The 24,717-nt window shown below is 40.0% G+C and overlaps 2 protein-coding genes across 9 annotated transcripts; both read right to left on the bottom strand.

Moving 5' to 3' along the window:
- Window positions 1-1,341: 1,341 nt before the first annotated feature.
- LOC127495153 (centrosomal protein of 164 kDa-like) lies at window positions 1,342-16,297 on the bottom strand. 7 transcript variants are annotated; one of them, XM_051861759.1, is made up of 28 exons: window positions 16,099-16,297; window positions 15,564-15,692; window positions 13,004-13,115; window positions 12,683-12,923; window positions 12,298-12,408; window positions 12,126-12,191; window positions 11,968-12,045; window positions 10,996-11,097; window positions 8,521-8,577; window positions 8,348-8,410; window positions 8,181-8,248; window positions 7,165-7,560; window positions 6,913-6,999; window positions 6,606-6,789; window positions 6,412-6,486; window positions 5,958-6,080; window positions 5,719-5,862; window positions 5,434-5,517; window positions 5,218-5,286; window positions 4,925-5,121; window positions 4,539-4,706; window positions 4,088-4,262; window positions 3,893-4,000; window positions 3,466-3,562; window positions 2,161-2,397; window positions 2,037-2,082; window positions 1,836-1,940; window positions 1,342-1,623 (listed from the first exon to the last, which is right to left on the bottom strand). In XM_051861759.1, exons 2-28 carry the CDS (start codon window positions 15,643-15,645, stop codon window positions 1,527-1,529), a joined length of 3,372 nt encoding a protein of 1,123 aa, XP_051717719.1. In that variant the 5' UTR covers window positions 15,646-15,692; window positions 16,099-16,297; the 3' UTR covers window positions 1,342-1,526. The 7 variants fall into 7 exon arrangements, with proteins under 7 accessions (XP_051717719.1, XP_051717718.1, XP_051717722.1 ...); XM_051861758.1 differs by having other exon boundaries at window positions 15,564-15,703; window positions 16,099-16,296; XM_051861762.1 differs by having other exon boundaries at window positions 4,088-4,220; window positions 15,564-15,703; window positions 16,099-16,296.
- Window positions 16,298-16,491: 194 nt separating this feature from the next.
- socs9 (suppressor of cytokine signaling 9) lies at window positions 16,492-24,455 on the bottom strand. Of its 2 annotated transcripts, XR_007925078.1 has the most exons (3): window positions 24,259-24,455; window positions 20,103-21,885; window positions 16,492-16,752 (listed from the first exon to the last, which is right to left on the bottom strand). XR_007925078.1 is itself a non-coding variant. In XM_051861851.1 (2 exons), the coding sequence occupies exon 2, from the start codon at window positions 21,720-21,722 to the stop codon at window positions 20,238-20,240; it is 1,485 nt and encodes a 494-aa protein (XP_051717811.1). In that variant the 5' UTR covers window positions 21,723-21,885; window positions 24,259-24,455; the 3' UTR covers window positions 16,492-20,237. The 2 variants fall into 2 exon arrangements, 1 of the variants encoding a protein (XP_051717811.1); XM_051861851.1 differs by having other exon boundaries at window positions 16,492-21,885.
- Window positions 24,456-24,717: the final 262 nt, after the last annotated feature.

The raw sequence follows: 24,717 nt of genomic DNA, 5'->3' as shown, positions 1-24,717 counted from the left end.
AGCTTTATGGAGATGCTGATTTCCTTTTCCAGCAGGACTTTAGCACCTGCCCACAGTGCAAAAACCACTTCCAAGTGGTTTGCTGACCATGATATTACTGTGCTTTATTGGCCAGCCAATATGCCTGACCTGAATCTATGGGATATTTTCAAGAGAAAGATGAGAAACAGTCGATCCAACAATAAACAGATGATCTGAAGGCTCAATAGTGCCTCAGCAGTGCCACAGGCTGATCACTTCCATGCCACACTTCACTGATGCAGTAATTTGTGCTAGGAGCAAGTCATTTGCTGTAATATGTCCTGCCGATCAAGTATTGAGTGCACAAAAGAACATACTTTAAAGAACTTGAACTTTTCTGTTTTGCAAATCCATTTTTTGATTGATCTTAGGAAATATTCTAATATTTTGAAATACTGGATTTTGGACTTTCATGAGCTGTACGCTCTAATCATCAAAATTTTTAAAAAAAAACTTTTGAAATGTTTTACTTTACATGTAGGGAATCTAGAATAAATGAAAGTTTCATTTTTAAAAATAATTTATAATAAAAAAATGAACTTTTTGATGATATTCTAATTATATGACCAGCACCTGTAGTTTTATACACTGGATATTCGTCATATAATGATACTGAGCAGAATTCACAAATACATGACACTGAAACAGCTAAGGATCATTTATAGTGTTAAAGCTGCATCTGTGCACTAGATAAATCACTCAACCTACAGGAATGATCAGAGATGCACCTGCACAGCTGCTTTTGGGCAAAAACACCTCATTATGTGAGGCATTTTAACATTTGTAGTAAAGCAGGACCACCCATATCAGACACATTCCCTAACTAGTAGTTCATAGACTGGTTTCGTTGGGTAATCCTGTTTATGTCAAAGACTATTTTGATTCTAAAACAGTATTAAGTGTTTCAAATGACTTTCCTGTGAAGCTTTGTGTCATTGTTCATATTAACCATAGTGCTAATAGTAGATTTGGAAAATTTTGTCAATATTAATTTTATAGTCATTCTTCTTAAAACATTTTCAACAATTTCTTTCAGTATGTACATTAACGTTCAAAATTTTGTGGTCGGTAAGAATTTTTTTTGTAAAGAAATTAATACTATTATTCATTTTGATGAGCTGTTAAATGGTATTAAGATGTAAGAAGGTATTAAGATGTTTTTTACATTTGAAGCATGTGAAAGGCATTGTATGTTTACTTGCTTACAGACTAAGAAACAATTACCAACTCAAATAGTCTGGCAGGACAAATGAACAGTTAATTAGCCAATATCTACCATCCAAATCACAAAACATAAAAATGAAGAAACTCACACCTGCATCAAGTATTAAATTCATTTAATTGTTTACAAAAATATTGTACAAATGAGATCTGCACACAGCTATACAAATGAAAATGTAGACAAACTTCCTTACAGTTCATATAACCACTCGTGATCTTCAGCTGTCCTGAGAAACACATGAGCTGCTTCAGAATCTCCTGCAGGTGTGTTTATTCGAGCTGCTTCAGTAATGATGGACTTTAATCTGGTTGTTGTCGTCGAGGCTGAGCTGAACTAACCCACCGCTGCTGGACGCGCTTCTGAGGTTCGGGAACAGAGGACTGTGTGTGACGCTCAGGAAAACACGTGAGATACAGAGCAGCTCATTCACTGCATGAGAAATACACTCAAGTATGTGCGTGTTCAGAGGAGACAGTTGGTGATGATTCTCTGAGCCCCCACGATTTCAACCCCTCAAACCACCTGAAGTTCTTCAGAAATAAGTAACACATTTTCCTTGAGAAAAAGCAAGCATCAGGCCCTGTAAGGATACATGCTGCGGTTTTTCCGTTGAGCCTCCAGCCAGCGTTTGTTTCCTTCAATCAGCCCCTGCAGCCGCTGACCTTCGACCTCTGCTGATGGACGCAGACTCGACAGACTGCACAGACACACACATAAGGTAACAGCCATTTACACTGAATATATGACTGTGGAAGACTGGTGGCTGGGTGTGTGTGTGAGTGTGTGCGCTCACCTTGGTGGTGTGTATCCTGAGTAGGTCATGTGAGCTCTGCTGGTTTCTGTGGAAACAGAGATGATGTTCAGATGATGCTGCAGGTGATGACGAGTGTGTGTGTGTGTGTGTGTGTGAGTCTCACCTGTGCTCAGGCCCGACCAGCGGTTCTGCAGTGAGTCTGTGGGTCTATATGCGAGTCCGTTGGACAGCGAGGGGGAGGGATTTACAGACCATGCCCATGAGGGACGAGGTGGTAGAGGTGTGGTCAGAGTGGGAGGAGCCTGTTTGTGGGTTAGTGAACCCAAAGCTCCTAACACAGAGTTCAGCTGACCAGAGATCAGCTGCAGAGAGTCGGCCAACTGCTGCACCTTCACTGGAACTGACAGACGATCAGACACTCGTAAACCACTGCATGAACACAAGCTCTAGTGTCTTAAAGTGCCCCTGTGATGCTATTTTAAAGGTTCCCAATTTGGTTTTGATTTCTCCTACAATAGGTTTACATGAATCAAGGTCAAAAACACTTTAATTTTCTCATAATATCCATTGCAGCATCAGCTCTTTTCTCACAGTGTCTGAAACGGTTCGATCAAGGATTCAGTCTCTATAAACTCTGCCTTTCTGAGAGCCTGCTCTGCTCTGATTGGCCAGATGGCCCAGTCTGTTGTGACTGGTCGGAAACCAAATGTTCATTAGCATATCTGAATTTCAGTTCTTCCTCAGCATCTGATTCACAGTGATACGAACATTAACGATGGCGTCCGTTTTACCGTATCAATCTCATCATTTGCTTTGGCAGCAGAAAACAGCGTCTTCTCGACATGAACAACACCAACCAAACTCTTCCAGTCTCAGATACAACTACAGTGTTTGGGGGCGGGGCAAAGGAGACGCTGTTCAGCCAGTGAAGACCAGAGGTGTACATTGTGCAAATTAGTTAAAAACCTATGCAGGTTCAGCTGGAAGTGAGACTGGAATTATTGACAACTCGTTTCAGATAGTTCAGAATCACTTCTTTCTTTTGGGAGACAAAAACTCCATTTATCTGAACCTTTACAACTTTGCAGAGCTTTACATTCACAAACAGCTTTATAACACACTACATGAAAGGTAATATCCGAAAAAAGCATAATAGGGGCACTTTTGTGTGTGTGTTCTTGTATATATGGTTTATGAGGACACAAATGTGTATAATGACATGGGTATTACAACGTAAACATGGTTTACGAGGACACAATAAACCTAATGGCTTAAAAAACATACTAAACGGTGTTCTTTTGAAATTCAAAAAATGCAGACAGTTTCCTGTGATGGGTAGGTTTAGGGGTAGTGTGGGGGGAGAGAATGTACAGTTTGTACAGTATCAAAACCATTACGCCTATGGAGAGTCCCCGTAAACCATATATACAAGTGTGTGTGTGTATGTGTGTGTGTGAGTGTGAGTCACCTGTTCCCTCCGGGCTGTAGATGCTGCTCATCTCTGACTCGGTCACATCAAACGTCACTTTCCGATCAGCTGACCTCTCAACATCCTCACATGACACCTGGCGCACACACACATACGCACACACTCAAATGAGCCTCTCAGAGCTGCTCTGAGTCACTTCAGCAGCAGCTCATCAGAGAAAACTATCAGCAGATACACACAAACTCACAGCTCTTCACCACAACCCGAGATTTATTATAATTTGATGTTTTATATAACAAAATGTCTTTCTCCGTTTTCAGGTTTGACTGTAGTAAAATTAATAAAAAACTATTTGGTGAAAAAAATGACGTGTGTATAGGCTTGTCTTTACATTTGTGTTCACAAGTAACGAAACACGTGGAACATGACGTCTGAGGACATTTGAAGAGCAGTCAGTGTGTTGTACCTCTTCAGTCAGTGAAGTTTCGAGCTGGTTGAGTTTTTCCTCTTTTTCTTTCAGTAGCGTTTGACCCTTGTGAAGCGTCTCCCTGAGCTCGGCTAGATCCCTCACCTCCTACACACACACACGCACACACATTATGGGCTTCTAGGAAGGTAACAATGACTGCAGACACAGGTCTGTCTCTGAACACACACTCACCTGCTGCAGATTGTGGTAGAGCTGCTGTGTCGAGCTCCCGGGCACGGGGTCCTTCAGACTGCTGTGAGCCGCCCGCAGCGCCGCCTGTCTGTCTGACACGTGAACGCTCTGCCGCTCTAGAAACTGTCGAGCCCTGAGGAGAGACACGCTCTCATTCCACATATACTGCCTCACACTGAGAGAGAGAGAGAGAGAATAACACACACACACACACTCAAACTCCATTGAGCTGTCATGCTTTTAAGCATTCTTAATAGTGACCTGTGTCAGTTATAACCATTTAAACTCGACATTAAATGAAAATTCACCCTATTTTCTAAATGCATCTTATTTGGATAATTCATCTGTGCACGTTTCAATTCTCTTAAAATGTTTTGACGTTGTGCATTCTGCTTCAGAATTTGTCCAAAAGGCTTCAGGAGCACTAGATAGGCAGCTCACTAGGACTCACACATACTCGTCTACGCTGGCATCGCTGGCGTCTCCTGACCGCAGCACTGATGATTCTAGATCCTCCAAACGCAGGCCATTCTCTGTCTTTCTCTTGCTCTTCTTCTGCTGGTCTTCTGCTCCGTCCTGCTGGTGATCCCTCTCAGTTCTGCTCCTCTGCTCCAGCTCACTGCACACAAAAAACAGGTTATTACATCCTGTCACCTGATGGTGTTTGGGTTCCTCAACACTGTCGCCTTTGGCTTGCTTAGTTGGGGACAAATATTATATCAATATTATTGATTTGCCTGCAAAGTAGATGTTGTTCGCTGGCAGCCAATGAAGACCATAGGCTGGCATTATAATTAGTTATGAACCTACGTGTGTGTGTGTGTGTGTGTGTGTTACCTGACTCTGGAGCTGAGCTGCTCACATCTGTCCTGCAGAAGTGTGACTCTCGTCTCCAGCTGCTGTCTCTCCTCCATCATCCTGCTGTTCTCCTCTCTCTGTCTCTCTCTCTCCTGTCTCTCTCTCTGAAGATCTGCTCTCATCCGCTGCAGCTCCTCATGGAGCTCGTCCCGCTCCTTTAGCAGCCGAGGGAGAGACTGCACAAACACACACACATTCATACACATTCCTGACTGTATCAGACAGCACGATCACACACACACACACACACACACACACACACACAGACACACCTCTAATCCTCTCTGAATATCGTCCTCTTCCTCACACAGCTGCTGTCTCCTCTTCTTCAATTCTGATGCCTGATAATCATCAATAAACAACACTGTTAGCATTCTTGTAAAACTGTGATGAACAATTAATTTCATGTGAAGTAAATGAGCTGTTCTAGCTGTGAATGTGACGACATGACAAAAACTAATATAATGAATAAAAGCACTGCTCTGTACCTTCAACTGAAGTTCAGCCTCTTGAGTTTGAAGTTCTTTGGTTTGTATCTCCAGCTTCTCCATCCACTCCTGTAACGCTGCCTCCTACACACACACACACACACCACAGATAAAAAAATAAGTGGATGGAAACATAGCTAGTGTTTTTATCATTCATCAGCTGGAAACTATTGCTCTGAAAGTGATTCCAGTGATATTGTTTCTCTGTGCCGTTATCGTCATTGACCGTGTGTTGAGTGTGTGTGTTGATCGTGTGTGTGCTGAGTGTGTGTGTGTTGTGCTGACCTTCAGTGAGTGTGTCCTGCGCATCTCCTGCAGTTGTGTGTCCAGTGTGTGCTGTAGTTTGTGTAGTTGTGTTGTGTGTTTAGAGGTCAGAGTGTCTCTTTCCTCCTGAAAAGAGTTCAGCAGACGCTCCCTCTCCCTGCTCTCCTACACACAAACACACACTTGATGAGATGACACACTTCAATAATAACACAGGTGTGGTGTGTGTATGTGTATGTGTGCGTGTATGTGTCTTGTACCTGCTCCAGGTGTGTTTCTCTGAGGTTCTCTAGTTCATGTCGATGTTCCTCTTTCAGTTGTTCTAGTTTCCTCCTGTGATCCCTCTCAACTTCCTCACGAACTTCCTGCAGCACATCTGTGAGCTGACACACACACACATATATATTAACACACACCCCAGCTACACACTAATTGCTGCACAATTAAATTCAGAATGAAACCAAGGTAGAAGCAGATTCTGTATCATGACATCTCGGGGTGTAACAGATTATCAAATAAAGAATAAATGTAGGGCGGGACTTCGTTCTGTGGTGCAGTTGTTAATTAGATGTGGATGTGGCTCTCAGATGTGTATGCAGATGAGGGACGAAGTTTAAGCGCACTAAATGATTAGAGAATTCTACATAATGTCACCAGAGAGACGACTGACGTTTAACTGAAAGATCTAGTTGTGTGTGTGTGTGTGTGTTGTACCTCTCTCTGGTACTCGGCTAAAGGTTGTTCTGGTCGTGGACTCCTTAAATTCTGCTGTGAGTCACTCAGTTTAGCCTGACAAAACACAACAGAGCGTTAAACACACACAGACACACACTCGCACAGACGCGCGCACACAAACACAGACAGACACACACAGACACACACACACACACACACACACACACACATACCTGTATTCTGATGGAGGATAGCTGCTCCTCCTTCTTCTCTTGTAGCCGCCTCCTCTCTGCCTGGAGCTCCTCCTCTGACTCCTCCCTCAGGCGCTCACGATCCCGCCTCCTCTGAGTCTCCGCCTTTTCCCGTTCTGCCTCCAGCTCTGAGCGCAGCTCCTGGAGTTTAACCTCATTCTCAGCCCTGTACACACACAAGACGGATGTGTATGTGTGCGTGAGAGTGTGCTGATGTTGATATACTGTGTGTGTGTGTGAGGGAGTGTGCTGATGTTGATATAGTGTGTATGTGTGTGTGCGTGTGTACCTGAGCTGTTGTAGTTGTGTGTGTGTGTCATTGTGCAATCGCTCCTCCTCGTCTCGTCTGTTTTTGAGTATCTGCTCCTTTAAAATCCTGAAACACACACACATGATGTGACATGATCTGTGTCATTTGAACGGGAGTATGTAAACATGGAAAATTTTGGTGCAAAACTACTCATGATTCATTGGCATTGTGAGCATCAGTGTCGTTACACACTTCTACAGCACATGGACCCACAGTGCAGCAGTGACTAACCTTAGCTGCTCGGTGCTTTCCTCCTTCATCCGGCGCTCCTCGTCTTCCGCATCCTTCATCAGAGCGTCTCTGAGCAGCTGCAGTCTCCTCTGCGTCTCCTCCATCAGTCTACTCCTCTCCTCCTCCATCTGCCTCTCTGCGTCTTCCTCCAGTCTTTTCCTCTCCTCTTCATCACGCTTACGTTGTTCTTCATCTTCCTGAGCTTCTCGTCTCTTCTCCTCCTCTCGTCTCTTCTCCTCCTCTCTCTGTGTTCTCTCGTGATAACTGGTGTCGGTTCGGCCACGGGCAGTAGGCGGTCTCTGGTCATGTGATGTCCTGCTGATGTCATCTGCAGGCGTGGAGGCGTTGGAACGTGACTGCGGCGTCTGAGCTGAGGTCACGTTTTCAAGCAGACGTCTGAGACGAGACACACATTATCCAGTAAATAAATGTAAAGAAAACCAGGCTGATCAGAGATGGCAGAGAAAACAGAGATTCATGGCCAATGTTCAGTGAATTTTTCATTCCAGAGTGTGTTTCTCTTTAAAACACAAGCTCTGTCACATTTGTTTCTGAAGAGCGCGAGCCCTCACGCATTGCATCATGTGAAATACAGACAGAACAAAACACCACTGTATGGCCAGATGATATGCAAACTACGTTTCTCGGCTGGATAAAGCAAACCAGCGTCTCACTAGTAAAGTTTTGATGGATGCGAATTGTAATCAAGGTAAAGACGATTCAGGAGTCGTATAGTAAGCATGCCCATGTCCCTTATATTGATGTGCAAACAAACCATGTATGTGTGCTCTCAACGCACTGATTGCACATTGTAAACGCACAGATGCATTTCAGTACATTGTTTCCACAGACATTCAGGATAATGTTTGGATTTGTCATGTGTACGTTGCTGTGTTTAGTAATTCTGAACGCCTGAGGGTTTGTTTGGCTCAGAAACAATGTGCGCCTAAGAGAAATACACACTGAATAAATAATAATTCACTCATGAGTCACATCATCATCATCATCATCATTACCTGTCTGCAGATACAGAGACATCCACACAGCTGTCCACGTCTCCCTCTCCCTCCACTTCCTTCCTGTCCTGAGACACACAGACAGACAGAGAGACAGAATGAGCCTTTAAACCTGTAGAGGTGTGTGTGAGTTTGTGTGTGTGTGTGTGTGTGTGTGTGTGTGTTACCACTGCAGGCGTCAGATCCAGCAGATCAAACACATTCTCTGAGAGTTTGGAGTGGAAACCAGCCTGAGGAAACACATGAAGAGTGAAATTATGAGACACATACAATCCAGACATGTCTATTAAATGCATAAATGTAAATAAATGATTGTGTGTGTGTGTTGATGAGGTCATACCTGCACATTATCAGCGGATGAGAGCGACGCCACCACTTCTTCACCGGCCTCAGATTCCTGTCACGGCACAGGATATGACATCACACACTCATATAGCACCATTTACACACTGATAACACACACACAGCAGTGAGCGGGAGAAGAGGATGCTGGGAGTTTCAGCTCTGCTGCAGAGAGGAGCTCTGATTGGCTCCTGACTAATGAGATCAGACACGCATCAAAATCTGCTCCTCATGGGTACTTTTCTCCTCCCATGAGCCTTAGTGTGATGTCACGTGACTGTGTTGAGACACACCTCCTCTCTGCAGCGACACGCTGAGACACAAACATAGAACAACGCTACAGAATGATTGAACAAATCACTGAACAAACAAATCAATCAGTGAATGAAGACAAACACAAACACTGAACAACACTACAGAATGAACGAACGAATCACTGAACGAATGAATCAATGAATGAATGAAAACACAAACACTGAACAACGCTACAGAATGAACGAACGAATCACTGAACGAATGAATCAATGAATGAATGAAAACACAAACACTGAACAACGCTACAGAATGAATGAACGAATCACTGAAACAAATCACTGAATAAATGAAAGCTTTGAAAAAACTGGGGATGTGTGATATGCGTCATCTACGATAACATCGTAATTATTGTTTTGACAATGTGGAAGCTGATTTTATCGAGTATGTCACTCGCTTTGCAAAAACAAAAACACAAAATCTTGATAGCGCTCACTTTCACTGTGTGATGTATATTAATAGACTGCCATAAGAACGAGACCGAAAAGTCTATATATGGGGGCAAAAATCCACCTGTATGAATTATATTAGTGATATTTTTTTCCAATATCAGCATGTAATGTGATAATAAAAAGTTAATATTGTGAGATACATTTTAGACGCAATATTGTCTGTTTTTATTGAGCGTCTCCAAACACACAGTAGTGTTTTGTTACTGAATGAATCAGCGTTTTTGAATGAATCAATGATCCATTCATAAAGACAGTCGCTTGTTTTGTTCATGAATGAATCAGCTGTCTGAACGAATTGGTTGAGTGAATAATTCAATGACTCACTCAATAAAACTGTGACTGGCGGTTTTAGAATCATATTTAAAGTACCATTTAATTTTTTAAAAAACATTTCAATATTCAAAATATTATTTCAAATAATATTTTAAATATTAAATATAAAAATATTATAACCACAATCTCATAGCATTCTGTATGAAATTGTAATTGCAGTGTAATTAGTGAAGGGCATAAACACAGGCAGGGAGCGAGGTATATCAGACAGGCGGGGCTTATGTGCAGGGGTGGGGAATATGAGATGGGCGGGGTTTGTGTGCAGGGGCGGGGCACTCAGTCCTACCTCACTGCACACTCGATTCCACTGAGGCATAAACTTCCCTGTTTTAACGTGTGTTATTTGAGGGCTGTCATTCTGAAAGCGTTCGATCTCCTCGCTGTCTCTGTCGCTCTGAGCGTCCATCGGCTCTTTGCCGATCTCAGCACGTCCTTCACTCTCTGGGTGCTCTTCCTCATGTTCATCTTCCTTTGTTTCCATGTGTTCTGAAAGCCTCTCCATATGGGAAATGCTTCTCTCTGACTCTTCTTCACTGTTGATCTCTTCTTCCTCCTGCCTCTGTTCTTCTCTTCCAGTCGTCTTTCCATCACCTTTACTCTCCATCTGATCTTTCTCGTGTTCATCTTCCTCTCTTTCACTGTGTTCTGAAAGCTTCTCTTCCTCCTCCATATGGGAAATGCTTCTCTCTGCCTCTTCTTCATTGTTGATCTCTTCTTCCTCCTGCCTCTGTTCTTCTCTTTCAGTCATCTTTCCATCACCTTTACTCTCTATCTGATCTTTCTCGTGTTCATCTTCCTCTCTTTCATTGTGTTCAGAAAGCCCTCCTCCTCCTCCTCCTCCTCATAGGAAACACTTCTCTCTGCCTCTACTTCAGTGTCTTTCTCCTGTCTCTGTGTTGCATCCCGTTCTTCTCTTTGCTTGTCTCCATCATCTTCACTCTCCGTCTGATCTCTCTGTTCTTCTGTTCTCTCCTCCGTATGGTTCCTCTGCTTCTCTTCAGGACTGCTGAATCGCTCGATCTGCTCATCAATCTCATCGCTCTTCTCTTCATCTCTCATCAGTCCGTTCTCCTCTTCATCGGACTGTTTCTCGTCCTGCACACCGTCATTCTTGCCTTCGATCATCAGCTCATCTTCCGCAGCAGCGTCTGACGTCAGAGGGCATGAAGCGGCTGTGGAGGGGAGGTGACGTCCACGCAAAGAGTCCTTGCAGTGGAGGGATGGAGTTAGAGACAGACAGACAGACAGACAGACAGACGGGCTGTGAGGTCACATGCAAACCCCTCAAACAAACAGACGTATTTTTAACAAAGACACACAGATAAACTGCAGAGAGGAGCAGACAGAGACAGACACACAGAGAGACAGACAGGTACCTCTGAAGGCGGTTCTGGACTGTGATCCCTCGATAAGGCCAAATCCTGTAGTTCAGGTTCTGTTCTTTCTTCAGGAGGAACCGTCCCACTGACCTCACTGTCCTGAAACACACACATACACACGTTTACTTATCTATCTAAATTGGGATTTGCATAGACTTTTATTGTTTTTATATACAGCTAGTTATAAATACTATAACCTAACTCTAAAGGCCCCGATATACTTCAAATGAAATCGATGAATGAACTGATGTGACGTCATTTTGAACAAAATCAGGCCAAAACGAAGTTTGAAACGGCTTGCTAAAGCAAACTCTCAGGAAAAGTTCACTCCAGCTGCAAAACACCTTTGGTCCATGGTGATAACGTAATAGGAGGTGTGCTGCCTGAGGCGCCGCCTTCTTTCACGCAGAACTAATCTCTGACTCATTTCATCTGCTGAGTCCGTCGAGGTAAGATCTCCACAGGTGAAAACATGAACACACTGGATAGCCGCTTTATAGTAGAAAATGAGGTTGTGCTTCTGATGAAATGAGGCACTGATACTGTTTTTCATGTTTGATACTGTCAAAAAGCAATCTATTGAATAAAATGCCATATTAATAACAGTGACGTGACTTTACTGGAGTGCCAATTTGCAGAGCTTGTGCTAACATACCTATATTGTTATGATCAGATGCTTTTCTTACGCTTTCTATAACAAAATGCTTTCTGTTTTCTCATTTTTGTTGCATTTATTGTGCTACTGAGAGGAAAGTGCGCAGCACATATTTACATATTCATCTAAACGTCACTCTCAGCAGTGTGGGCGGCGTCAGATGTTCGATAACAGTACATCACTGCTCATGTATTTCGAACTTCGTTTTACCCCTAAACGAAGAATGAAAAAGAACTTTGCTGTGAGTATATCGGGGCCTTGTGTGTTTTTATATCCTCTTCTCCAGCAGGATGTGATGCGTTTATGGTGTTCACCTCATACTGCAGTCCCGCTCCCAGAGCATCCAGATCCAGATGAAGGTTCTTCAGCAGTCCGGATGAATCTCGCGGCCTCTAAACACACACACACACACACAGTTTCCATCTAGCGTTCAGCATCATCATGTAGTGGTGTTCAGGAGTTTCAAATTCACCTCTTCCTCTGAGATCTCCTCGTCTTCCTCAGCACTTCTGACAGCAGTGGAGCTCGACACGGCAGACTGATGCACAGCAGTGACAAAAACACATTTAATATTCATAAATCAGAACTAAAACAAATCCAGAAGCTCCTTTAATGAAACACAAATGAGAGATTCCAGCTGTTACCCCTAGAGAGGTTTTGAGTGGCTGGAGACCAGATGAGATGCCCAAAGACCCTCTGAGAGGAGCGACAGGAGCCTCAGACAGACCCCGGAGAGGAGCGAGAGGAGCCAACACCTGACACACACAGCGCATATTATAATGATTTCTGAAGGATCATGTGACACTGAAGACTAGAGTAATGATGCTGAAAATTCAGCTTTCATCACAGGAATAAATGACACTTTACTATATATTCACATAGAAAACAGCTGTTTTAAATCGTAATAATATTTCACAGTTTTTATTGTATTTTTGATCAAATAAATGCAGCATTGATGAATCTCTCCGACCCCAAGCTTCTGTCTGCTCCTTTAAAGTGTCATGAGACGTTGTTCTGAAATAAACTCACCCCTGGAGCTCTGACTCCCTCTGGGTCTTTCTTCTTCTCCTTCTTCTTCTTGTCTTTCTTCTTCTTCTTCTCTTTGTCTTTCCCCACAGCAGCGGTGGCCGCGGCCGGAGCGGTTCTGGTGTGTTGTGTGCGCTCTCGCTCCAGCACCACTAGTTGGCGGTAGTGATCATCACAGGGATGATCCCACGTGGACTGACCCGTGGAGAAGTTAAAGTAGTACACTTCACCGGTGACGTCCTGACTGAACACACACACAGACTCACTCACTCACTTCCTGTCCCCATGTTACCCAGTGTGTGTTGTAATAGAAGCATGTTTTACCATGGTTTCCACTCAGCCGGCAGCGGCGCCACCATCCCCTCTCTGGCCAACCACAGCAGCTCCGGCTCCCGCTGTGGGTCGATGCCGATCTCTACAGCGTACTCGTGAATTTCTGACATGAAATCAAAACAAACAATTCTTAATAAGTATTTAATATAAATGATTTATCGGTGCACATCATTACTGACTGAATGTAAAAGGAGTCCACAGCACAACTATAACGATAACGACATAGAGAAACAATATCGTTAGAATCAATTTCATTTCAAGGATTTTTTTCAGCTGATGAATGGTAAAAACGCTGACAGCCAATCAGAATCCATTCTGCTTTAAGAGCGCGAGCATTTAAAGAGACAGACGACAAAATTATTTTACATAAAGAACATGAAGGCAATTTTAGGACATTGATGACATTATTTTCATGACGATTAAGGACATTTACTCCACTCACATTCCAAGTAGTGCACTTGCGAGTTTTTACGAAAAATTACAAAATATTATAGAATTGTCAGGTATTTCACTGTAGTATTTGTTCTATGTCCTTTAGGCAGATTTTAATTTAAATTTATTTTGCTCAGAGGATGATGTTATTTTAGTATCACTGATATACAGTTTACAGTAGATTTTTTATTAATATTTTGAATTACATTTTAATTTAAGGTAAAGTTTTAGTACTTTTCAGTTTGTTTTTGTTATTTTATTAATTTTTCTTTTTTAAATATGCATATATAGTTTTTATTAATTTTTTTTCAGTTTTAGTTACTTTAGTACATAACGTTAAACTAAACAAAAATGAGAAATGTTGACCGTAAAGTTTACAATAACGATATAACTTTGACTTACGATATAACGATGAGTATAGCAATATAATAATGACTATAACAATATAACATTGACTATAACGATATAACGTTGACTAATGATATAACGATGAGAATAACTATATAACGATGACTATAACGATGACTAACGATATATAACATTGACTAGCGATATTTAACGATAAGTATAACAATATAATGACTATAACGATATAACTGACTAATGATATAACAATGACTAACTATATAACGTTGACTATAACAATGACAATAACGATAAAACGTTGACTAACAATATAACGATGAGTATAACAATATAATGTTGACTACTAGTATAACGATGATTAATAATATAACAATGCCTATAAATGATATAACGTTGACTGTAACGATGACTAATGATATAACGTTGACTAGCGATATTTAACGAGAAGTATAACAATATAACAATGACTATAACGATATAACTGACTAATGATATAACGATGAGTATAACGATATAACAATGACTATAATGATATAACGTTGACTGTAATGATGACTAATAATATAACGTTGACTAGCGATATTTAACGATAAGTATAACAATATAACAATGACTATAACGATATAATGTTGACTACAACGATAAGTATAACAATAACAATGACTATAATGATATAACGTTGATTATAACAATGACTATAACGATATAACTGACTAATGATATAACGATGAGTATAACAATATAACAATGACTATAACTATATAACGTTGACTATAACAATGACAATAACGATAAAACGTTGACTGACAGTATAACGATGACTATAACGTTGAATGTAACGATGAATAACGGTATAATGTTGACTAGCGATATATAAGTATAAGAATATAACAATGACTATAACGATATAACATTGACTGTAACTATGAATATAATGATATAACGTTGACGAACGATATAATGAGTATAATGATATAACACTGACAATATAATGTTGATTATAACGATGACTATAGCGTTATAGCATTGACTATAATGATGACTATAACTATATAACGAGTACAACGATATAACAATGACGATATAATGTTGACTATAACGATGACTATAACGGTATAACTTACTATATTATAGTAAGTTATATCATTATAGTCAACATTATATCGTTATTGTCATATCGTTATACTCATCGCTATATCGTTAAAGTCATCCTTATAATATATATAACATTGACATAACAGATATAACGTTGACTAACGATATAACAATGACTATGATGTAACGTTAACTATAACGATAAAACATTGACTAACGATATAACGATGAGTATAAATACTAGCCGTCTTTTTATATTTTCTTTTATATCAGCTAACGTTTATTTGATTTTAAGCAACAAAATAGTTTTTTTTTATTGTTGTAGTTTTTATTTCAGTTTGCGTTAACCCTGTTCAAGATTGACAGTAATGAGAATCATGAGAATAGGATTTTTCTGATGAGCATTTGTGCTTAATTGTCATGACAATAATGTCACAATGCAAAGACTGACAGAAGAGATGCAGTATTTTGTACAGCAATCAGAACATTCAATCAATGCCTGAATATCATCAAATTTAATTTATAATGCTTTCTCATAAAAGCATTCAAGCGTGTTTAGTATGAATCTGATTCTTCTGTGCTAAGTTTGTGTCCCTGTGTGTTTAGATAGACATATTCATTCTAATGACAGTTATTAATTATGGTGTGTTATAATAACCTTGCTCAGATGGGATGTAGTTTTCATCATAGTCTTCCTCCAGGACCAGCTGATCTCCGATGCGCAGCCCCGTGGTCGCCATGGTGACGGCGGCGTGACAGGAGCGCGCGCACTGGGGCGGTCACAGGCCTTTAATTAATCTCACGAAATTACTTAAAATTAAAACTTTAGAAAACACAGCAAGTTGCTCAAATAACATTTAGGCTACTTAAAACTTAAATTACTGTCTAGTAAATAAACACTTCATAGCATCGACACGGAAGTATTTGTGTTTACCACAGAAAAACGGTTGAATCGCTGCTCTTTGTTAATAAATATATAAACGAAGATATAAACAGGGCTTTAGTTACACTCTATATCTAACAAAAATACATTCTACGCTAACAGAGTACATTAAACGACTAAGTAAAACAATCCAAGAGTAGATTATCAGTAGGTTAAATACTCTGTGAAAGCGAGTGTCGCCTATGCTAAATATGAAATACAGTAATTCTAATAATTATTGATCATTTAACGCGATTAGTTTAATCCTCACCTGTTCTCTAAACCGTCACCTTCAGTTCTGCAGTGTTTTTAAAGCATCTTGTGATTGTAGAGATCTGGTGCTTTATGTCAGAGATATTGAGGATTTCAGAGGATTTCTAAAATTTAAAACAGAAAGTTTAAAATCCGAAGCGCCTCGTCTCCATCACAGCAACCAGACAGGAACATGGCGGCCGCGGCAGCCGCGCTTCAAAATAAAAGCCCTCAACAACGATAAATATTATTAAAGCACCAAACAAATTTATAAATGTAGCATTTGTTTGCGATCATTATCCTCATATATATGTATGTGTGTGTGTGTGTGTGTGTGTGTGTACATTAATATATAAATATAAATATTATTTCAGGTAAACAGAAAAAGGAAAAATAACACTAGAGAGCCATAAAAGATACAACATAGTTTATTAATATGTGCTTTTGTTACACCATACACACCAATAAAATTATTCACACATATTCACACATGGCTTTAATATAGCAGAAATACATGTGAAAAATGTTAAGCATATTAGGCAAGCCTTAAATAGAAAATAAATAAATATCAGTGTAAAAAAAAAAAAGAGAGAGAGAGAGAGAGAGAAAGGCAAGCTGCTTTAAGAACAAAAGTTTGTGACATTCATGATGGTCCTCTGGAAATCACGGTAAACTGTCGACAAAAAGCAAAACACACTGACTGTTTTTACTTCAATCCAGACTTGACCAGCAAGACACATCTACATGTAAAAAAAAAAAATCCCTACAGAAACAGCTCATTAACATTATAAATTAAATGGATGTTTAATGTTATTCAATCACCTTCTAGTGAGATCTCAATAACACTGCAGCACAGGGATGCAAAAAGATGCTGTTTGATTTTGTCGTTTATTGTATCCAGATAAATGAAGTTGGCCCCTTTGATTTAAAACTCAATGTTCTCTTTTCTAACAGCATTGAACATCATTTGACCAATTTAATTGAGTTTTAGAAGAGTTTTTAATAGACACACAGTTAAGAATGTTTGAGGTTATAAAACATGGTAGACAATGGTCTCTATAATAAGTTCTAACATATAAAATAAACCACTAAAACATGCCTTGGGTGATTTACATTCATATGTATCGACTGTGAATGAACATTAAAAACAAGAAGCAATGGAGTGGAATGAATGAATAGCGTCCAGATGGAAAATTGAAAAGAATGATGTCATTTCCCAAATCAAATAAAACACTAGAGATGCTCTTCTCCTTTAACATCATGTGTGCAGACTCATATCTGAATACTCAACACTAAATGAAATATGATGACAGCACTGAGAGCCAATGAGAGTGAAAACAGTGTGCTAAGAATGAGCCTGTAATCTAAGAGAAGCAGAACTGTGGATTTGGTCTATTCTACTAGTCTACAAGCTCAAGAATTGGTACAGTTATCCGTTCTCGGATAAAACATCACATTGCAAATGCCTATCCGTCTTTGATAAGTGTGCTGTGAATAAATGAGCATTTGTTGAGTCAAACATGCAAGCGAGAGTACATTGGAGACACAGAGATTATACTGAGATGGTCCGTTACCTGTATTATACTCCATTCAATCTGATCTAGTACAGCATTAGAAGCCAATCCAGATGAATATTAGCACCAGTTTTCCAGTGTAACTTTACTCCAGTGCACTGTTGGCTTTAGCATGCAGTGGCTTGAACTACCTGTGTGCTGCGAGACCGGGTTCTTCTGGCCCGCTTGAATTTGTCTGGATGAGTGACTCTACAAAAGTACTGATGTTACGAAGGCAAGAAACAGTTCAATATGCCTCCCTAAAACTGAAATGTTTTTCAAATACCACACACTGCAGTATAGTCTCACTCACCACGGAAACAAACAAACCTTGTGCATTGAAGAACGATAACTATAGCGATAATAACTATAAAGTTTTAATAATCGCTCCAAATCTAAGAGAATTTCAAAATTCACACCACAACTATAACGGAGGAACAATATCGAAGGAATCACTTTCAGAGCGATTTATTTCCAGCTGATGAACGATAAAAACATTGACAGCCAATCAGAATCCATCCGAATTTAAAGCATTTGAAGTGGCAGATGACAAAACTGCAGCGTTATTATAATAAACAGAACACTGACGATCACTGGTGTGGATGCTAATATAGTTATCACTATAGTTATGCTTGTAGTTAACATTATAGTAATGTTACAGTCAAGGTTTTAGTTACTATTATATTGTTATTGTCAACGTTATAGTCATTGTTTTTATTATTGTTATAGTCAACGTTATATTGAGTTGCATTGTTATAGTCATCGTTACAGTCAACATTATATCGTTAAAGTCAATGTTATATCATTATAGTAATTGTTATATCGTTAGGAAATGTTATAGTCATCATTAGATCATTAGTCAACATTATGTCGTTATGGTCAACCTTATATTGTTATAGTCATTTATGTCATTATAGTCATCTTTATAGTCAACGCTATATCGTTATATTCGTTATATCGTTAGTCATCGTTATATCGTTATAGTCATTGTTATATCGTTAGACATCGTTACAATCAACGTTACAGTCATCGTTATATCATTAGTCAACGTCATTTATCGTTTTAGTCATTATGTCGTTAGTCATTGTTACAATCAACGTTATAATCATCGCTATGTCGTTAGTCAACATTATATAGTTATAGTCATTATATCATTATTATAGTCATCGTTATATTGTTAGACATTGTTACAGTCAACGTTATAGTCATTGTTATATCGTTAGTCAACTTTATATATCATTATAGTCAACGTTATATCGTTAGACAATGTCATAGTCATCATTATATCATTAGTCAACATTATATCGCTATAGTCATCGTTAATATTATTATAGTCATTGTTATATCGTTAGACATCGTTACAGTCAACGTTACAGTCATCGTTATATCATTAGTCAACGTTATATCATTACAGTCATCGTCATTTATCGTTATAGTCATTATGTCGTTAGTCATTGTTACAGTCAACGTTATAGTCATTGTTATATCATTAGTCAACATTATATCGTTATATTCATCATTACAGTCAACTTTATATTGTTTTATGCTCATTTTGAAGTATCACATCAGAAACAAGTGATGGAAATGCCAAATTTCAAATGAAAAAGTTTTACGCTTGCTTGAGGTGGTTTTTGACGAAAAAGAGTTAATGCAAATAAAGGGAGATGGAAACGCATTAGCCGAATAAATTCTGACGTAGCGAACATTAAACCCACATGACTAATCGTAATCGTCTGTTTCCGCTGATGGTGTTGTAACAGAAAACGTTATGTTTGATTCTGTTATGATGCATTAATTCTGGATGTACTGGCGCTCGTCGTATATCTGTGTGTGCAATGCATTTTCCCCTCGGGCTTGCCGTGGATAGGCAAGGGTCATGCACACTTTTGCACTGGAGTGTCGCGGGTTTTTCAGGCTTGTACTCTCACATCTGTGTGATGCTTAATAAAGTCGAGAGGAGTTCAGACGGCTCTCGTTTATTGTATTCTTATTCATAAGTGTTTAGATGAACTCTTCACGAATGCTCGGTCACAGTGTTTCATTCACTGTTGGGTACTAGGTTACCAATACCTCCGTCATCCGCTCGAACAACTTGATGGAAACTCACCTAATTCGCATTTGTCTTTTTTTGCGAACTTTGATAAGATTCGCTTCACGTTTGGATGGAAACTCAGCTAATGTTATAGTCATCCTTATATTGTTGTTGTCAACTTTATAGTCATTGTTTATAGTCATCGTTATAGTTATCATTCTTGGTGTGAATGTGCCTTAACTCCCAAAAGGGACACTTGTCTTGATAAAAAGGAGAAATATTCTAAAATAACAAACTCTTGCAGCTTCAGTGCAGTGTTAATCAGTTAATAACTCCAGTGCTGATGCAGTGAACCCTGTGACGGCATGCCAACATCATGACAATAAGCTAACAGCATTTTAAACCTCAAAAAATTAGTAGCATCAGAAAGGCACTCACGTCTTCACACCAGTCCTCTATAGTTGAGAGTGCAGCGATAAGAACCGGCGAAGTTGTCGTGGAACGCAGAGTAGTGGCACTTCTGGTCTTGTTTCCCGCCTCCGTACCTGAGACAGACGAGCGTCACCCGCTCTGTCACTCCCACCACGTGTCCAGTCTGCGTATGCGCACGCGCTGCTTGTAGTGGTACTCCTTCAGATGCTCCTTCAGCGCGTTGGGAAGCGGCAATGCGTTGATGCCGTCGTACGTGGTGCAGCTGCTGATGGCCGCGCGGCAGATGTGCTGCAAGCTGAAGGGCTGCGTCCGGTGGATGGGGTTGGACAGCAGCGGCTCGAAGAACATGCAGGAGTTGGGATCCTTGTAGTGCTCAAGCAGGCCAGTGACGGTGGGCGCGTGGAAAACGCTTGGGTCGTGCACGTCGAAGCTGAAATTGTGGTTCCACTGCTCGATGCGAGCGTGCAGCGAGCGGCCATAGCGTCGGAAGCTGACGGAGAAGAGGTAGTCTTCCTGCGCTGAGTCACGCAGCAGGAACGTGCCTTCGGGTTTGCCTTCCAGAAGCGTCTCTGCTTGGTAGCGGTCCATAACGCCCCAGTAGCAGGGCAGGTTGATGATCTGCAGCAGGTCGGGCACTAGGCAGTGGATGTAGTCGATCTGAGTGTGAATTCGATGCTGTATGTCTTGCGATTTGGGACTGTCCATTTGGACTTGGGAGGATGGAGACGCGGCAGCGCCGGCGTCCAAGTCGAAATCAGACGCCGCGGTTGACGCTGCAACCTCATCCAAGGTGTCCAAACAACTCTGAAGGAGAAGCTGGTGCAGCGTTGCACGCTCGTCTCCGGCTAACTCGTTCATCCCATGAGCTAGCTTGGGTCCCAGTTTGTACAGAGGGTTGATTTGGGCTGTCACCTCAAATGTGTGGATCTGGGCGTTGGGAGGTGGCTCGACTCCCTGCTCGATGCTTATCCTTCGCCTCTCACGTAAGCGGTCCTCCTCGTCCTCCACAGGCGTCACAAGCGCAACAGGAGCGACGGAATCCAGGACGGGCGCTTGAGAAATGGGAGCCGTGTGCTGCTTAATGAGGTACCACTTCTGAGCCAGATCGGAGCCAGCAGGGAACGGGCAGCTGTCCAGCATGAGCTCGCTGATGTGGATCTTGCGGCGCGAGGAGGAGGGCGAGTGCGACAGGCCTTGGCTGTGGGTCTTGATGGGGAAACACTGGCCCACCGCGTCCTGGATCTTCTGCCGAAGCGTTCGGCTACTTCCGGACGACTTGCTGTCCGAGTCGCTGCTGAGGTCAGGCGAACCGAGCGATAGTTTGGCGGAAACCCTTTCAGATAGCAGGGATCCAGATGATCCTAGGACCTGCCGTCTCCTATGCTCCCTCACCGGAGAGGACGAGCCACCCTCGCTGGACTCGTTCAGCAGATCGCCGTACTCGAAGCCGTCGCTCACAGGCCGCGCAGAGGTCAGGTCGTGCGACGGGTGGCTTTTCTTCTTCCCTCTCCCGGGCTTTCTCCTCCCTCCGTCTCTTCTCTCTTCAGAACGGCTCTGACGCACTTTCGGACGGGCTCCACGCTCTCGCTCTTTCCCACGATCCCCTGCTTCCTCAGGCAGAGACATGATGTCTTTCTGTTTTTAGTCTTTCAGTGACGAGTGAGAGACAAACGGCTGTCAGATGCGAGTCATTTCACATTCGCTGAACGTCCTTGTGATAAATTAGCATTCGGCTGATTTTAAGTCCATCCAGAAATGAGTGACACAATAATCAGACCATGTTTTAGATCTTTGGAGAAAACAGAGAAAACAGAGTGAGATAAATCAGTTTCCCTCTATTGAGACAAAACAAGATGACTCTTACAAACAACATTGATAAATCTGACACTTCCTGAACACACTCCTGTTTTGGATAATAATATTTGTTATATATAAATAAGGGCTGTTGATTTAATGCGTTAACTTAATTATTTATGGGAAAAAATAATGCTTTAAAACACTGAATGCATTTAACGCACCCAACCCGCCCCAGACCTGTGTAGTTCGTCTTACATTTCATAAAGTTGATTGGTGATGAACGATTGTGAGTCTCTGAGCAACACAGAGCGGTGTTTCGTTTCTGAATGAATCCGCGTTTTGAACAAATCGGGTGAATCAATGATTCAATGGCCCATTCATAAAGAGAGCCATTTACTTCATTCCTGAACGAATCAGCCATTTGAGAGAATCGAATGAATGAACTGACTTAATGACATAATCATTAAGTCATTTACCGCCACCTACTGGCAGTTTTCGTTTCTTATTTAGAGTATCATTTAATTTAAAAAAAAAAATTATTTCATATTTCCATATTGATAAAAACCGGGTGTGCCTCATACGTTCTGAAAAGTGAAGCTGCGGGCTCTTTGATCGCCCCCTGGTGGCTGGATGCAGTACAGGTCATAAACCTCGCCCTCTCCATGAAAACGAACGGGACTTGAGTCAAAATAAAAAAATAAATTACGCTTCAAATAAAATTTTCCGAAAGATGGTTTTGGTCATTTAAGGTAGTTGTTATCACGCTGATATTTGTTCGTTTTTGTGATAAGTTTGATTTTAGCTAGCAATTTGATGCTATAGAAACGGGGTGTGTCATCATGATTGACAGTTGTGATTGACAGCTTCTCTGAAGACTGTCAGAGCTTCAAAGCGAGATTGAAGATATATAACTAACTATTAATTTTCAATTTCTGTGTTATTTCACACCGACAAAATGAGTTGTTCAGCAGTAAACTGTACTGACCGACCTACAGGATCTGACGGATCACTGAACTTTTTTCGGTAACGTTAAATGTGGCAAAACTAATGATAGCCTACTCTAATTAATTATAGAGCACTGTCTACATCAATCAATCTCCTGTAACGTTAGTTCAGCTTTATTTAAAATGGCAGGACCGTTTCTGACATTTTAGAGTTGTTTCTAGTGGCATATTATATTGAGTTTATCTACTGAATTTGCTGTTTCAAAAATATTATTGCTCTAGAAACAGAATAGTCTATTATTTTATAGGTAGAATTTTAAATTGTGTATAATTTATATAGCCTATTTAAAATACATCAATGATGACGCAGTCGTCTGGGCGGAAGTTTGATACCGTGACTCCGCCTCCGGGCTCCACTAATGATTTTGCGTAACATGTCAACGCCCATCGTCGTACATTTTACATTTAGTTCATTACAATGGAAGGAAGCGCTGTCGTGTCGTCCATCTTTTTTACAGTCTATGATAAAAATCCATTAAAGGTATAATTCACCAAATAATGGAAATTCTGTCATCATTTGCTCACCCTCGTGGTCATTGTTTGTGTAATAATTCTATGTTGAATCAAATAAAGTACTTTTTTTCTAAAGCCAATTTTTGTAATGTCTAGCTATTTGATGTTTTTCTCATTTAACACAATAATGACTTTTAAATTATCTTTTGGGGGTAATTTCTCAGTCATATTTAATTAATCGCCATATTGTGTAATTAATTAGACTAAAAAAAAAATTTACTTGCTTGACAGCCCTAATATATAATATATATATATATATATATATATATATATATATATATATATATACATACACATACACACATACATACATACATACATACACACACAATCATTCTATTGAAGTAAACTGATAAATAAGTAACAAAAAAGCATCAAAAAGTTCAACTAGCTACTACTTAACTGCTTAACCAAAATTAAAAAGAAAACTGAAAATATAAAAGCTAATTTAAAATATTAATATATAAAACATAAATAATACTAAAATAACATTGGATTAAACACTCCTAATAATTTAATATCATCAACCACTCTAAAATCAACCAATTCATTAACATCAAATAAACTTTTTAAAAACATCTTTTCAGAAAACTATATGAAAGTTCAGAAACACATCAACATTACATGAACACATCATTCGACAGATGAGCATCTGTGAGACTTACAATAACAATATGACAGACACTTTACAATAAACTACTACTGAATAACACCATTTTTATGTAACATATCATTTACATGCTAGTCACAGTACCTTGTAAGAATACTGTAGTATTACTATGGTTACATGCCCAAAATGTGTACTGTTTTACAAGAGAGAATGATAAATTTAAGTAAGAAAGACGAACCTGAATCTTGACGAAAGGCGTCGTGAACGCGCGCCGGTGCTTCTAATGACACCGCGTCACTTCTGAACTGTAAATAACGCTTTAATAAATGATCTGTGATGGATAAAATCACTTTAATAAATTAACTTTAATCAATAAAGTCGCTTTAACTCGCGCTAACTCACACAAGCCCTGAGCTACTGTATCGGTGACATCACTTCCTGTGCACGGCGGAGAAACTTCCGGCAGACTTTTCTAAAAAAATTATTTATTAAAATCTATTAAATTTATTTTATAGAAATTGAAATTGAAAAATTAATTTATTTCTCTATAAAAATAATTATCATTATAAAATAATTAATATTTTTCTGAAATCGTATTTTTGTTTTACATTTATTTCATAGTGTTACTAGTATAGCAATAGTAGTAATATATTACTGTCTTAGTGACAATAATAATAATAATAGTAATAATAACAAT

Source organism: Ctenopharyngodon idella, chromosome 15 (genome assembly GCF_019924925.1).
Source record: "Ctenopharyngodon idella isolate HZGC_01 chromosome 15, HZGC01, whole genome shotgun sequence".
NCBI lineage: Eukaryota > Metazoa > Chordata > Actinopteri > Cypriniformes > Xenocyprididae > Ctenopharyngodon > Ctenopharyngodon idella.
This window is presented reverse-complemented; position numbering and strand designations above follow the sequence as displayed.

What these genes read in the sequence shown, in the direction of transcription:
- LOC127495153 (XM_051861759.1), bottom strand. Translation starts at nt 15,645, where the DNA reads ATGGCGACCACGGGGCTGCGCATCGGAGATCAGCTGGTCCTGGAGGAA. An exon ending in TGGATCTGACGCCTGCAGTG is followed by an intron (nt 8,249 to 8,347) that starts GTAACACACACA and finishes TGTGTGTCTCAG; the next exon opens with GACAGGAAGGAAGTGGAGGG. An exon ending in GTCTCTGTATCTGCAGACAG is followed by an intron (nt 7,561 to 8,180) that starts GTAATGATGATG and finishes GTCTCGTCTCAG; the next exon opens with ACGTCTGCTTGAAAACGTGA.
- socs9 (XM_051861851.1), bottom strand. Translation starts at nt 21,722, where the DNA reads ATGTCTCTGCCTGAGGAAGCAGGGGATCGTGGGAAAGAGCGAGAGCGT.